This window comes from Schistocerca cancellata, chromosome 2 (genome assembly GCF_023864275.1).
Source record: "Schistocerca cancellata isolate TAMUIC-IGC-003103 chromosome 2, iqSchCanc2.1, whole genome shotgun sequence".
Classification (NCBI taxonomy): domain Eukaryota; kingdom Metazoa; phylum Arthropoda; class Insecta; order Orthoptera; family Acrididae; genus Schistocerca; species Schistocerca cancellata.
Window position 1 is genome coordinate 232,726,181 of NC_064627.1, and position 16,757 is coordinate 232,742,937.

The 16,757-nt window shown below is 43.2% G+C and overlaps 1 protein-coding gene across 1 annotated transcript in view; it reads left to right on the forward strand.

Moving 5' to 3' along the window:
• The window catches only part of LOC126152666 (high-affinity choline transporter 1-like), a 472,314-nt gene that overhangs the window by 376,186 nt on the left and 79,371 nt on the right, over positions 1 to 16,757 (forward strand). The window contains exon 7 of the mRNA XM_049916021.1: positions 7,808 to 7,937. Coding sequence (XP_049771978.1) covers positions 7,808 to 7,937 — 130 coding nt within the window. The remainder of the gene's footprint in view (positions 1 to 7,807; positions 7,938 to 16,757) is intronic.

Below are 16,757 nucleotides of genomic sequence, written 5' to 3' on the forward strand. Positions count from 1 at the left end.
GCAATGTGAGACAATTACGGGGCACGGAAACAGTTTTTTTTTGGTTGCCCATTGTGGAAGAGAAATTCCATGTGACTGACGGATCAACTTTGTTCCCATCCCCACCCTCAGTGTTAGCAAAACTCAAACAGTGAACAGCGAAGTCGACTTCCTTTAATAAACCCAAGCAAAAGAGTGTGTTACAACAAAGTTTTACAACTACAGGGTTGAACACACGACCTGCCATGAAACTTCCTGGCACATTAAAACTGTGTGCCGGACCGAGACTCGAACTCGGGACCTTTGCCTTTCGCGGGCAAGTGAGCTACCCAAGCACGACTCACGCCCCGTCCTCACAGCTTTACTTCTGCCAGTATCTCGTCTCCCACCTTCTAAACTTTACAGAAACTCTCCTGCGAACCTTGCAGAACTAGCACTCCTGAAAGAAAGGATATTGCGGAGGCATGGCTTAATCACAGCGTGGGGAATGTTTCCAGATTGAGATTTTCACTGTGCAGCGGAGTGAAGTTTCATATCAGCGCACACTCCGCTGCAGAGTGAAAATCTCATTCTGGACACGACCTGTCAGTCTGCCCTTTACTGACAGGAAGGGAGCTCGCTAAAGTGATTTATCATTATCTGTTGAAAAGCAGCAAATACCGAGATTGCCTCTACATTCTGTACTCTCTTCACCTTCCCTAAGGAATCTTAGCTCCCACATAAACGGATAGCAGAAGCACCCTTTCAGGAGCAACACCACATGCTTAACACGACATTCACTATCTCCTGTAATGCTACACACACTATTTTTACTGTTAGATGCGTCGCATCGGAAGTGGCGGTTTATATAGCGGCACCGGCCCCAAGGCTTCTGACCAGTTTCGTAACTGCATTTATGGGGGCCTCCGAGCAGATAAAGTTGAGTCGTCCTCCCCGTCCCCCTTGTCTCTTCCCTCTTTCTCAACTTCCCAATCCGTCACCCACCTATTATCTCTCATACCCGGTCCTCCCTCCCACTCTCACCCCCATTTCTTCTTCACTGTTTCTATTCATTTGTTAGGGAAAATACTCTGATGTCCTATAACACACAGATGTCTAAAACGTTGTCAGTCAGTTTGTCAAACGATCCTTTCAGGTTACCTATTTGCGCTGTTTGTTATTGCTACGTCCTCACTTTTAGATTGCAGGGCTTTTGAGGCTCTATGGACTTTTTCTAGCACTTTGCACCGAACTCATAAAATGGTAACAAAGTAATAGGATTCAGTTTTCTTTTAGCAACTACTAGCTGACCCGGCGAACTCTGTTCCGCCTTAAAGCCAATAAATAATAAGTTCAATTTTTTATTAGGAAATACAAATAAAAATTAAGTATTTTAATGATTCTTTATTCTTTATGTTTTTTGGTGCTCCGCTTCCACTCTTCAATTAAGTACCTTGTGATACACGACATTTTTGTTTTATTATCAGGCGCAACAACAAACAACGCAGATGGTCTTCCGACCCGTGAACATGCCACATATAATTGACCATGTGAAAACATGAATATTCTATATTTAAACCACAAACCTTCAAGAATTGACCTTGTGATTTGTTAATGGTCAGGCGAATGCAAGACTGATCGGGAATTGAAGTCTTTTAAACGTAAACGGCATATCGGTTGGAAACGCGTACCGTTGCACAGTTTTGGTTTGTTTATGTTTCGAAGCACGATTACTATGGAGCCAACTTTTAGGCGTAAATTGTGCGGTGGTTAGCAAGTCACATCCAAGGAGTTTAAAAATTCAATAGGATAGTTGGTGGCTTCATCTTCATTTGTTACACAGTCAGTAGATTTGAATGAATGCATTTTACCAATGATCTCATTCTGAATTATGTAGTTTAGGTCATCTACATCTTTATTCTTAGCCGCTAAAATTGCTCGCTCACTCAACCATTCATTACTTTTGTAGTTAGTAATGATGTTTGGGAATACTTCGTTGATAAGTTCGTCTTTCGATGAGACAAAGTTACAGAAATTATGAGGAAATGAAACCAATCCGCTCGATTCTTCGACACGCACTCGACCATTACCGATAGTCAGCAATTGCTCAGAGAAATCTTCAGCAGATGTATCATTAAGCAATGCAACTCTCAGGTTTGTTGTCAGCTAAAGTTTCTTCACATAGCGCCATAGATTCGATGATTTGAGGCAAGCATTTATTTCGTCTGCAGCCGTTGATCTTGGAAGTACTGGAAGTGTTTGGCGGAAATCGCCAGACAGTAAAATCATTGCTCCTTCAAAATATCTCGAGTCATTGCGTAGATCTTTCAATGTTCGATTAAGTGCCTCTAATGCACGTTTATGCGCCATTGTGCATTCGTCCCAGATGATGATCTTGGATGCTGATAAAACTTTGGCCATTGCTGAGTTTTTTTGTAATATTACATGTTGGTTCTTCAATAGCTTGAAGATTTAACGGTAATTTTAATGCTGAATGAGCCGTACGGCATCCTTCTAACAATGTGGCTGCTATTCCAGAAGAAGCAACTGCAACCGCAATGTTGGATCTCGCACGAACAGTGCCTAAAACTACTGACATGAGGAATGTCTTGCCAGTTCCACCAGGGGCTTCCAGGAAATATAAACCACCATTTCCTTCATCAATTGCTTTCATTAATGTATCATAAACTTCCTTTGTTGGCGGTTCAACAGGTGTACATTCGTTTGAACTACTAATTCTAATTCCTGGTGATCACATTCCCGTTCCAATTCTCGATTAAATGCGTCATTCATTTCGCGACTTGGCGCTGGCATTCCTAACCTGACTAATAAACTTCCACACATGAGGTAACACATGTCTTCGATCAAGAGTAAAGCCCGATTATGTATCTCCTCACTGAAAGTAAATACAAATTATTTCTTTAAATTTTTAATTAATGATATGTACTGTTACTTAACCATAGACGTTTAGCTGTCATTTGCGTTTTGTTATTCCATGTCAGATGCGTTTTTATTATACCACGTTTTATAGTGACGTTTAGCTGACATTTGCGTTTTGTTATTCCATGCCAGATGCGTTTTTGTTATACCACGTTTTATAGCGGTCGAACGGGATAAAAAGTATCCTATGTCCGTCTCCTGGTTCTAAGCTACCTCTCCACCAATTTTCAGCCAAATCGGTCCAGCTGTCGTTTAGCTGGCATTTGCGTTTTGTTATTCCATGCCAGATGCGTTTTTGTTATACCATGTTGTATAGCGGTCGAACGGGATAAAAAATATCCTATGTCCGTCCTCTGGTTCTTAGCTACCTCTCCACCAATTTTCAGCCAAATCGGTCCAGCCGTTCTTAAGTTATAAATAGTGTAACTAACACGACTTTCTTTTATATATATAGATACACCTCGTTGATCACATTTCTTATTCGTAAGGATTACGGTTATCAGAGTCTTAAGAACGTCAACGAATGTTTATTTAAGTACGTAGATAGCATCGTACGATGCTGCCCAACGCGTTAGTTTTAGTGGCTTTAGTGCTGCCTTGAACATACTGAGAGAACAAGTGATTGAATCGTGTCCCCGTAGCGTGCTGCGGCCGAACAAGTTTTAGATGTTCTCGACATTAGAGCACTTCCTCTTCATAAACAAAACCCACGCATAAGTGAGCATCACACTTTCGTCTTTCCATTTAAAATTATTTACTTGCGTAGTAACCTCAGCCCCTTGTCTCTACAATTAACTGTAGTATGTGCTTGTGGCTGCCAGCAGCTGAGATGTGTTAGAATGTTGTGGTTTTGCCATTAGAAGGCCTGTCACTCGGCAGCTGACCTTACACTCTTCTCTTTTTCCACTGATCTCTTTGCAGTTTTTATGTTTCATTTTTACATGTGTTGTTCTTGTTGTGGTCTTCAGTCCTGAGACTGGTTTGATGCAGCTCTCGACGCTACTCTATCCTGTGCAAGCTTCTTCATCTCCCAGTACCTACTGCAACCTACATCCTTCTGAATCTACTTAGTGTATTCCTCTCTTGGTCTCCCTCTACGACTTTTGCCCTCCACGCTGCCCTCCAATACTAAACTGGTGATCCCTTGATGCCTCAGAACATGTCCTACCAACCGATCCCTTCTTCTACTCAAGTTGTGCCACAAACTTCTCTTCTCCCCAATCCTAAACAATACTTCCTCATTAGTTACGTGATCTACCCATCTAATCTTCAGCATTCTTCTGTAGCACCACATTTCGAAAGCTTCTATTCTCTTCTTGTCCAAACTATTTATCGTCCATGTTTCACGTCCATACATGGCTACACTCCATACAAATACTTTCAGAAACGACTTCCTGACACTTAAACCTATACTCGATGTTAACAAATTTCTCTTCTTCGGAAATGCTTTCCTTGCCATTGCCAGTCTACATTTTATATCCTCTCTACTTCGACCATCATCACTTATTTTGCTCCCCAAATAGCAAAACTCATTTACTACTTTATGTGTGTCGTTTCCTAATCTAATTCCCTCAGCATCACCCGACTTAATTCGACTACATTCCATTATCCTTGTTTTGCTTTTGTTGATGTTCATCTTATATCCAACCTTCAAGACACTGTCCATTCCGTTCAACTGCTCTTCCAAGTCCTTTGCTGTCTCTGACAGAATTACAATGTCATCGGCGAACCTCAAAGTTTTTATTTCTTCTCCATGGATTTTAATACCTACGCCGAATTTTTCTTTTGTTTCCTTCACTGCTTGCTCAATATAGAGATTGAATAACATCGGGGAGAGGCTACAACCCTGTCTCACTCCCTTCCCAACCTCTGCTTCCCTTTCATGTCCCTCGACTCTTATAACTGCCATCTGGTTTCTGTACAAATTGTAAATAGATTTTCGCTGCCCGTATTTTACCCCTGCCACCTTCAGAATTTGAAAGAGAGTGTTCCAGTCAACATTGTCAAAAGCTTTCTCTAAGTCTACAAATGCTAGAAAAGTAGGTTTGCCTTTACTTAATCTAGCTTCTAAGATAAGTCGTAGGGTCAGTATTGCCTCACGTGTTCCGATATTTCTACGGAATCCAAACTGATCTTCCCCGAGGTCGGCTTCTACTAGTTCTAATGGAATGTTGTCTACTCCCGGAGCTTTGTTTCGACTCAGGTCTTTCAGTGCTCTGTCGAACTCTTCACGCAGTATCATATCTCCCATTTCATCTTCATCTACATCCTCTTCCATTTCCATAACATTGTCCTCACGTACATCGCCCTTTCTGCTTTCCCTTCTTTGCTTAGAACTGAGTTTCCATCTGAGCTCTTGATATTCATACAAGTGGTTCTCTTGTCTCCAAAGGTCTCTTTAATTTTCCTGTAGGCAATATCTATCTTACCCCTAGTGAGATAAGCCTCTACATCCTTACATTTGTCCTCTAGCCATCCCTACTTACCCATTTTGCACTTCCTGTCGATCTCATTTTTGAGACGTTTGTATTCCTTTTTTCCTTTCTAAGGATACCCTTCATCAGAGACAAAGGATATCCTCAGAAGTGCCCCAGAGAAGTGTGAAAGTACCGCTGTTTCTCTCTACACACATAAATGACTTGGAGGACAGGGTGGGCAGCAGTCTGCCGTTGTTTGCTGATGATGCCGTGGAGCACGGTAAGGTGTCGAAGTTGAGTGACTGTCAGAAGATACAAGACGACTTAGATGGAATTTCCATTTGGTCATCACATCATCACCAGTCGACGTAGGCAGCTGTAGTAGGGTTGAAATGTCCGTGATGGATTTGTTACTCACAAGGGAACCTCCCCATCGCACCCCCCTCAGATTTAGTTATAAGTTGGCACAGTGGATAGGCCTTGAAAAATTGAGCACAATCAATCGAGAAAACAGGAAGAAGTTGTGTGGAACTATTAAAAAAATAAGCAAAATATACAAACTGAGTAATCCATTAGCACAAAAGGTCCTCAGTTCAAGTCTTGCCTCGAATGAAAATTTTGCCGGCACGGTAGCTCAGCGTGTTCGGTCAGAGGGTTAGCTGCCCTCTGTAATAAAAAAACCGAGTTCACCGATCAACAACGAACCAAAACGGGTGTCTTACGACGTCCGCCCCGAGCAGATACAACGAACTAAAGCGAACAAAATGAGATAAAAAAAAAATAGTCCAGTGGTTAGCGTGAGCAGCTTCGGAATGAGAGGTCCTTGGTTGAAATCTTCCCTGAAGTAAAAATTTTCTTTCTTTATTTTCGCAAAGTTATGATCTGTCCGTTCGTTCATTGACGTCTCTGTTCACTGTAATAAGTTTAGTGTCAGTGTTTTACGACCGCACCGCAAAACCGTGCGATTAGTAGACGAAAGGACGTGCCTCTCCAATGAGAACCGAAAACATTTCATCCCAAGGCCATAGGTCAACCGATTCCTCCACAGGAAAACACGTCTGATACATTCTATACGACACTGGTGACGGCATGTGCGTCACATGAAAGGAATATGTTGTCGACCCAACTAACTTGTACACTTGGCGAATGGGTAAAAAGATTCTTCTACCTCGCCCGATTTAGATTTTCTTGTGGATGTGATAATCACTCGCAAAAAAGTGATGGAAACATAAGAGTTTGTCACATAAGCTGTAACAAATGAATGCAACACTTTCACAGTCGCACAGTTTTCCCTGTGCTCTGTTGTAACATATGTTTTTAACGTTTTTAATTTTTTCCGTGTGTAGACCGTCAAATCCTGCATATGTCCAAGCAAATCTGAACATGTCCTGGAGTTTTGGAGAGCGAAGTTGATTATGTGTGAGTGCCTGAACTTTGATAATTGACACACGATCACGTAAACAATACTGCTGTGTGTACCTGTGCAGCTTCGCAAAAACATAGAATCTTTTCACAAAGTATTTCACTTGCCGAAAACCAAACACATCTAACGGTTGCACAAGAGGTGTACAACCTGGAGGAATGGTAATCACGTCTACTCCCACACTAAAATTGCACGGACAGATCAGTATGAAAATAAAAAATTAAACTTTTCACTCGAGGGAAGATTTGAACCAAGGACTCCTCGTTCCGCAGCTGCTCACGCTAACCACGGGACCACGGCGCTCCTGAGTTCTGATTATCCATGACGTTGCCTATGTTGCGCATGGACAACTCAGTTTGTATATTTTGCTTCTTTTTTCATAGTTCCACACAACTTCTTCCTGTTTTCTCGATTGATCTGTGTTCAGTTTTTCAAGGCCTATCCACTGTGCCAAGTTATAACTAAATCTGCGGGGGGGTGCGATGGGGAGGTTCCCTTGTCAGGTGACATCCAATAACTAACATAACTAACCCACATTCGAGGTCACTTACCTTCCTGATTGTCCCATTCCGTTTTTACTCCACACCTTCTTTTATACTGGCGCGTCTGTCTCCCTTGATATCTAGTAGTCAGTTTCGCGTTATGTAGGGACGTACGGATGCTTTTTATTAGATACTGTATGTAGAGCACTTGTGAGCAGGTGTACATGTGTACTACGAAGACAATGCTGGAAAAAATAGCTTTACTTTTTCTTCGTTTTCTTCCAAATCTTTGTTTTAGGTGTCAGGATGCTCCTCTTTCACAGGGAGTCCAAGCATTGCCCCGATTGCCCCTGACCAATTACGCCCTTGCTTCTGATCACCGGTGGCTTGTACCAATTAAGGCTTAGCGATTGGGTATAGTTCGACAGACACTGATATTACCTGATTAGTTAGTCACGCCATGCTGCCGTGCTGCCATGTTCAAGATTTTATTCACACCAGTATACCTGAAGAAGGACGCCATTGTTTGACGTATCCTCGGATCCGAAGCGCCTGGTGTGGTGAGCAGTTGCTGGTCTGTGTCGCAGGGCTACTTCCAGCGCGTGCTGTCGGTGAAGACGACGTGCGCGGCGCAGGCGCTGTCTCTGGGCTCTGTGGTGGGCTGCATGCTGCTCGCCATACCGCCCGCCTTCATCGGCATCATCGCCAGGGCCACAGGTCAGTCGCCGCCTTCTGCAGCTCCTACAAAACTAACAAACACGGTTTGTCAGTGGGCCACAGCATTTCATATATTTTACTGAAATTTCAACACCACGCAAGGCCTGTCTCAGATAATAATGTCGTAAGAAATGCGAAGAGAAGAAAAAGAATAACTAAAAGCAAATTTCCACTCCGCAGTCAGTCAAAATACGAGGTGCATTCAAGTTCTAAGGCCTCCGATTTTTTTTCTACGGACTGGAAAGAGATAGAAACATGCGCATTGTTTTAAAATGAGGCCGCGTTCATTGTCAATACGTCCCAGAGATGGCAGCACTGTACGGAAGATGGAATTTTACCACCAGCGGCGAGAGTGAGAACTGTTTTAAATACTTAAAATGGCGACGTTTTCCTTACTTGAACAGCGTGCAATCATTCGTTTTCTGAATTTGCGTGGTGTGAAAGCAATTGAAATTCATCGACAGCTGAAGGAGACATGTGGTGATGGAGTTATGGATGTGTCGAAGTGCGTTCGTGGGTGCGACAGTTTAATGAAGGCAGAACATCGTGTGACAACAAACCGAAACAACCTCGGGCTCGCACAAGCCGGTCTGACGACACGATCGAGAAAGTGGAGAGAATGGTTTTGGGGGATCGCCGAATGACTGTTGAACAGATCGCCTCCAGAGTTGGCATTTCTGTGGGTTCTGTGCACATAATCCTGCATGACGACCTGAAAATGCGAAAAGTGTCATCCAGGTGGGTGCCACAAATGCTGACGGACGACCACATGGCTGCCCGTGTGGCATGTTGCCAATCAATGTTGACGCGCAACGACAGCGTGAATGGGACTTTCTTTTCGTCGGTTGTGACAATGGATGAGACGTGGATGCCATTTTTCAATCCAGAAACAAAGCGGCAGTCAGCTCAATGGAAGCACACACATTCACCGCCACCAAAAAAATTTCGGGTAACCAACCGCCAGTGCTGAAAAATGATGGTGTTCATGTTCTGGGACAGCGAGGGCGTAATCCTTACCCATTGCATTCCAAAGGGCACTACGGTAACAGGTGCATCCTAGGAAAATGTTTTGAAGAACAAATTCCTTCCTGCACTGCAACAAAAACGTCCGGGAAGGGCTGCGCGTGTGCTGTTTCACCAAGACAACGCACCCGCACATCGCGCTAACGTTACGCAACAGTTTCTTTGTGATAACAACTTTGAAGTGATTCCTCATGCTCCCTACTCCCCTGACCTGGTTCCTAGTGACTTTTGGCTTTTTCCAACAATGAAAGACACTCTCCGTGGCCGCACATTCACCAGCCGTGTTGCTATTGCCTCAGCGACTTTCCAGTGGTCAAAACAGACTCCTAAAGAAGCCTTCGCCGCTGCCATGGAATCATGGCGTCTTCGTTGTGAAAAATGTGTACGTCTGCAGGGCGATTACGTCGAGAAGTAACGCCAGTTTCATCGATTTCGGGTGAGTAGTTAATTAGAAAAAAAATCGGAGGCCTTAGAACTTGAATGTACCTCGTACAATAACGACAAACGTAAGACAGTGACAGCTCTGGATAAAATTAGGAAACAAATGGGAAAAATATCGACGATGGAAGATAAAGTGAACTACAGTATCAACTCAATTACATCGGAATCGTTTCAACTAAGAGCCGTAGCTTGACACTTCCGGCTCCACCCCTGCTGGGAAACGCAGAGATGGTAATCTGCTGTTGACTGTTGTTGAGCAGCGGCATGGTGTGACTGACTTTTGGTGGGAACCTGTCTGTTTGTAAGAAAGTATGGTGTTTTGAAGCCGATGATGTGGTCGTTCTCTGCGGCCGTCTTTTGTCTCGCCTTACATAGACGGTAGGGGTACTAGGACACTTGTTTTCAAATCTACAGTGACGGCAGTGGTCGATCACAGTAAAGTGCAACTGTAGAGTTTGTCTGTAGCTCCTAACTGAGACGAGATAAAAACAGAGAATAGGAAGAGCGATTAAAAAAAGATAATAGTGGAAAATAAAACGTCTAGTGTTAAGATGAAGTACTACCTCATCACAAAAGATGTGTCTGCCCACATGGAGCCCAACTGTAAATGCTGTCCTCGGACAGTAGATGATTTACTTGGTGCTCTTCAGCAGCTGCTTAAATCGCCCTGACTTCTGTGAAGCGAGTGGAAGCTGCTGCAGATGGGACTCTTGAGACGGATACCGTGAGACATGTTCTGTAAATACTGAAACGCGTACGCAGCGATGGTGAGGCATAACAATCTTTGACCAGAGAGTAATAGCGCGCGCGAGTAAGCAGTCTGTTGCGAGATGCAGCAGTAGTCAGTAGCGAGCCGCGAGAGGAGGCAGTTTGTTGCGAGATGCAGTAGTAGTGAGTAGCGAGCAGCGAGAGGAGGCAGTCGGTTGCGAGTTTACAGTGCAGTTGCATGTAAGCAGTCTGTCGGTAATAGCAGCCCAGTGCAGTTGTGTGTGAGGAGTCGGCGGGCGTCGACATGGCATTCTGGTCAAGATTCAGGACAAGGTATATTTTTAAATAACACAATAAGCAGCTTTGCGCTCAGCTAACAATGTATTGTAATGGATCTTAAATGTGTTTAATTTGTTCACAAGAATCGCCCCAATAATAATTTGATTTCAAACTAAGCATTTTTAACAAACAATCCTTTTTTGCAATAATATTTCCCTTGCATTTCCTTAAAGAAAAGTTTCCCTTAAATTCAAAAAAAAAATAATACTTACGATGCATTTCCTCCAAGCCGTGGCCAACAATAAGAGCAGAACTTTGACATGCAGTTTCGAATGAGGTAAGAAATTAATTATGATTTTTTTTACACAGGGCCAAAGACCGATATTTCGGTTTAATTGAAATTTCATTATCACTGAGATTTTCTTATCACTGAATTGACTTTGATTTTTTTTGTTAGTGAGGAACTTATACTTGGGTCAGATTGCTAATTTTTGTCTAACGGTCATTGTCATTGAATTTATTTGCTGGGAGGTTACGTTAGGTTGTATTCTTGTTAACATTCAAATTATAGTCTTTCAACATTTTTGTGGGAAGGTTACAATACCAAAGGTACCTCAATTACTATCCTGTGCTGTTGATACTAGCTCCTCTGCATAACGTTTAGGATGTGTCACCGTTTGTCCACTTGACTATGAGTGACCTTTCAGAAGGTTGTTCTAGACGCAGGGACCAGAGAGAACTCACTTTTTTACACCTACCCGCCTAACCATCAAGTCAGGAGTTGTGACTGCCACTGAAGCTGAAACTGATCTAGACAGACGCGCTACACTTGCTGGCGGACCTGCAGCCTCCCGTGTCTGGGAACAGCAAGCACTACGGCGTGAGGAGTCTGTTAATTTTCGGCAGTTCGAACTTATGGCGAGTAAAAGTACTCCTTGATAAAATGGCAGAAAGCAATGGGAATGTTCACCTTGTGCACTCTGTGTGTGCCAGACCTCTTTCAACAAGTTGAAAAGGCTGTGCAAGCAGCCATTGAGGGAAAGGAGTGCAACCATCTATGGATTGTGGCGCACGTTGGAAGGCTTGGTTCTTCTGAGAAAACCACTCATGCACTTTCAACGACACTCATATTCAGCAACGTTTTCTCTAGACATAATGGTGGCCGGTGAGGTCAGAGTCGAGTAAAAGGCGTGAACCAGACACTTCGAAGATTCCCCGAAAAGGCAGCCTGCGACTTCCCAGACAAGCAGTATAGCGTTCAGAGACCCCAAACGGATAAGGGCTGTAATATACATCAGAGGACACCAAACAAGTAGCTGACTATGTATAGGTTGCACTTGAATGAGATAGCCAATGTTTTTACCATAATATACCGCAGATCATTCGAACAAAATTCTGTGGCCCCGTAGCTGGATAAAAGACAAGTCAGACCCCTCTAAAAGACGGTTAGCTCAAGTAATCCAAAAACTGCTCACCAGTACCTTTGTCATCAATATACATTGGCATATTAGAAAATATTCTGATTCTAAGCGTAATGAGGTACCTCGAACAAAATGACCTCCTCTGCAACTATCATTCATGCGAGACCTAACTCGCCCCTTTGTCTAAGGGAAAGATGAAAGACATCGACAAGGCATTTGACTCAGCAACACAACAGCGCTTTGAAGATTTCTTGGTAGACAGGGCGCAGCGTGTTTTCTTGAATGGAGAGTCATAGACAGATGTAGACGTATCTTGAAGGGCGCTCCAGATGTGTGTTGGGACCCTTGCTGTTCATGTTGTACTTTAATGATGTGGCAGACAATTTTAACAGTGACTTCAGACTTTTTGCAGATGTTGCATTTATCCATAATGAAACTCTGTCCCAAAAAGGGTGCAAAAATATTCAGCAGAACTTGATAAGATTTTTAAGTGGTGCACACATAACCAACCTGCGTTAAATGATCAGAAATATAAACTTGTGCACCCTAAAAAACACAGAATCATAAAATGGCGTGACTAAAACATCAATGAGTCTCATTTGGAATTAGTCAGTTCATACAAATACTTGGCTGTAGCAGTTTATAAGAATATGAAATAAACCGATCACATAGGCTCAGCCGTAGGTGAATCAGATGGTACAATCGGTTCATTGGTAGGATACTGGGAAAATGCGATGAGTCTAGAAATGAGACTGCTTACAAATCATTTGAGTGTCCCTACCTAGAATATTGCTCAAGTTTGTGGTACTCGCAACACTGAGGACTAACGAGGAATATTGAGGAGAGTATCAGGCATTGTCACTGGCCTTTTTGTCCTGAGGTGTCACGGAGATGCTGAAAAGCCTCAACTACCGGATGCGTGAAATTAGATGCAAACTATCCCGTGAAATCCCATTTACAGTGTTTCAGGAACCAGCTTTAAGTGAGGAATCTAGGAATATACTACACCAACTACATACACAAGGTTCTCATAGGGATCGCGGCTACAAGATTAGACTAATTTCAGTGGACACAAGGACGTTAAAGCAATCGTTCTTGTAAGAAGTACCAATCTTCTCTTATTGCGATAGATAGATCTTACATAGGAGGTAATTTTGTTTTTATGAGACGAAAGGCACCAGTCGTTCTTGTAGGAAGTACCAATGTTCTCTTATTGCGGTAGATAGATCTTACATATGAGGTAATTTTGTTTTTATGAAACGAAAGGCACAATTAGGATGTCGGTGTATAGCGTCAATGAGAAAAGATAATTCTTAGTATTGCAGTTTTCGTCTTGTAGGCTACTAGATACCAGGGTCCTATGAGGCACAGTCTGTTGCAGGGTGTTTCCTGTCAGTGTAGTTTTATTTCTTTCGTCTATCTCAGTGTCAGATTCTAGATTCCCAACAATTAAGTCAGTCCACCGTTTGGAGGAAGAAGGGTTACGGCTATGGGCTAATGTCCCGTCGACGATCACAAACTCCGACTGGGAAAGGACGCGGAAGGAGATCGCCCTTGTCCATTTCAAAGGAACCATCCTGACATTTGTCTTAAGCAATTTATAGAAACCAGTAAAACCTAAATTAGCATGGCCAGACAGGGATTGGAAATCTGGGTCTCACGAATTGAATTCATGGATCAGAGGTAGGAAATGACGTAGCAGCTCCAACAGGAAAACGCCTAGTAAAACACTAAGGCTAAAATAAACCTTCCACTTTTTCATTTATGACGTAACTAGAGTAAAATAGGACTTGAATAATCTGTCTTCTAGCCGCTGTTGTCTCAGAGAAAGCATTGAGCGAAGGACACCACAGTAAGTACATAAATGATTTGATGGTCAGGTTGAGCAGGAGCTTCCGGCTGTTTTCTGATGAAGCTCAGTGTGTAGAAACGTGTTGTCGCTCAATGACTGTACGATGATACAAGATGACTCAGACCGAATTTCTAGTTGGTGTGCAAATGGCAATTTGCTGTGAATGTAGAAAAACGTAAGTTAATGCGGATCAGCAAGAAAACAATACCGCAATGTTCGAAGCAGCATTAGCTGTGCTTTCTTGACTCAGTCACTTGCATTAAATATCTAGGAGTAAACTTGGAAAACGATATGAAGTGGAATGAGCACGTTAGTACGGTAGTAGGGAAGGCGAATGGTCAGTTTCGGTTCATTGCGAGGATTTTAGGAAAATGGTACTCATCTGTAAAGGAGACCGCGTATAGGGCAACAGTGTGACCCATTCTTGAGTAATGTACTGCTTGAGTGTTGGGGATTGCCACCATGTCGGATCACAGGAAGACACCGAATCAGTTCAGAGGCGTGTGGCTAGATTTGTTACGGGTAGGTTCGATCAGTTTTACGCTGTTGCTTCGTGAACGCAAATAGAAGTCCCTGGAGGCAAGATGACGTTTGTTTTTGTGCCGTGGCGCGCACAGTCACACAAATGCAACGGTCGGCTACCGCGGCAGAGTCAAAAGCGGCGCATGCAGCTTAGTACCGGCGCGTTCCGCCAGCCAGCGCTAGAGGCGTTCCCGCGAAACATTGAATCAGCCGCGAAATACGCACGTGCACGAGCCTTTTTCCGGCGCGGATGGTCACATGATGACACCACCATCCGCCAATCAGGGATCGCCAACGGCCGCCAATCATCACTCCGAAATCAGCGGAGGAAGACTTGAGCCGCCGGCTTAAATAGCCGGAAGAAAGGAAAACAGGAGACTTTCGATTCGCCGCGGATTGCCGCCCGGAAGAGACTTCGACGCAGCCGGTGCCCCGTCTTCGCTACGCCGGGCAACGACCCCGGACTCTGCGCCCGTCTACTTCCTCAGCATCCGCCGGAGATCGTCGAGAGAAAACCAGACGAAGGAACGTAAATTCAGTTCAGTTGCTAATATTTCAATTCAATAAGGTGGCATAATTCTTGGGCTTGTTGTAAAATTTTGGAAGGAGAAGAAGCTTTTTGTTTTCGAAGGAAGTTTATCTTTTTGTAAAATTAAGCGGTGGCCTTGCTACACCTATTAAAAATTTTTTGTTCGCAAATGTGTGTTAATCTGTGGATGTAACAGTTTGTTTGTTTGTTTTTTTTCGCGAAACACTATTGCAACAATTTAGAGTACTAGCATTCATAAAAGAAGACGAAGTATATACTCCAGAATTCGAATCGAGAACAACTGCCAACATGAGTAACGTATAAGTAAATATCATCGGAGCAGTGAAGCAACATAAATCACTTAATAAAAGCAAGTCTTCTGGTCCAGAATGTATACCAAATAGATTCCTTTCGGAATATGCTGATGGTTTAGCTCCATACTTGAAATCATATACAACCGTTCGCTCGACGAAAGATCAATACCCAAAGACTGGAAAGTTGCACAGGTCACATCAATGTTCAAGAAAGGTAGTAAGAGTAATCCACTAAATTACAGGCCCATATCGTTAACGTCGATATGCAGCAGGATTCGGGAACATATATTGTGTTCGAATACTATGAATTATCTCGAAGAAAACGGTCTATTGACATACACAGAACATGTGTTTAGGAAACATCGTTCCTGTGAAACACAACTAGCTGTTTATTCACATGATGTGTTGAGTTCTGTTGACAAGGGATTTCAGATTGATTCCGTATTTATGGATTTCCGGAACGCTTTTGACACTGTAGCACACAAGCGGCTCGTAGTGAAATTGCGTGCTTATGAAATATCGTCTCAGTTATGTGACTGGGTCTGTGATTTCCTGCCAGAGAGGTCGCAGTTCGTTAAGCTTCGGTTACACGATAATCAGTCTAACCTTAAAGCCGTAAATTCAACTGAATACCTAGGTATTACAATTACAAACGACTTAAATTGGAAGGAACACATAGAAAATGTTGTGGGGAAGGCTAACCAAGGACTGCGTTTTATTCGCAGGACACTTAGAAAATGTAACAGACCTACTAAGGAGACCGCCTACACTACGCGTGTCCGTCCTCTTTTAGAATACTGCTGCGCGGTGTGGGATTCTTACCAGGTATTATGGCGAAATATGGGAGAGAGTGTCACAGAAATGATACAGGATTTGGGTTGGACATTATTAAAAGAAAGGCGTTTATCGTTGCGACGAAATTTTCTCACGAAATTCCAATCACCAACTTTCTCCTCCGAATGCGAAAATATTTTGTCGACACCGAAGAACGATCACCACGATAAAATAAGGGAAATCAGAGCTCGTACGGAAAGATATAGGCGTTCATTCATCCCGCGCGCTATACGACACTGGAATAATAAAGAATTATGGAGGTGGTTCGATGAACCCTCTGCCAAGCACTTAAATGTGATTTGCAGAGTATCCATGTAGATGTAGATGTAGATGAAGATGACTGCAGAACGATTCTACTGCCGTCAGTGAAGGACCACCAACATAAGGTAAAAGAAATTAGGGCTCATACGGAGGCGTATAGACAGTCGCGAGTGGAACAGGGGAGGAAATGACTAGTATTGATACAAGGTTCTCTTCACCATCTGCATCTACATCTACAAATATACTCCACAAGCCACCCAACGGTGCGTGACGTTGGGTGCCTTGTACCATTACTAGTTACTTCCTCTCCTGTTACACTCGCAAATAGAGTGAGGAAATAGCGACTGTCTATATGCCTTCATATGAACCTTAATTTCTCGTATATTTTCTTCGTGGGCCCTACGCGAAATGTATGTTAGCAACAAAAATGGTTCAAATGGCTCTGAGCACTATGGGACTTAAAATCTTAGGTCATCAGTCCCCTAGACTTAGAAACTACTTAAACCTAACTAATCTAAGGACATCACACACATCCATGCCCGAGGTAGGATTGAGACCTGCGACCATAGCAGCAGCGCTGTTCCGGATTGAAGCGCCTAGAACCATTCGGCTGCTGGCAGCAGTAGAATCGTCAGC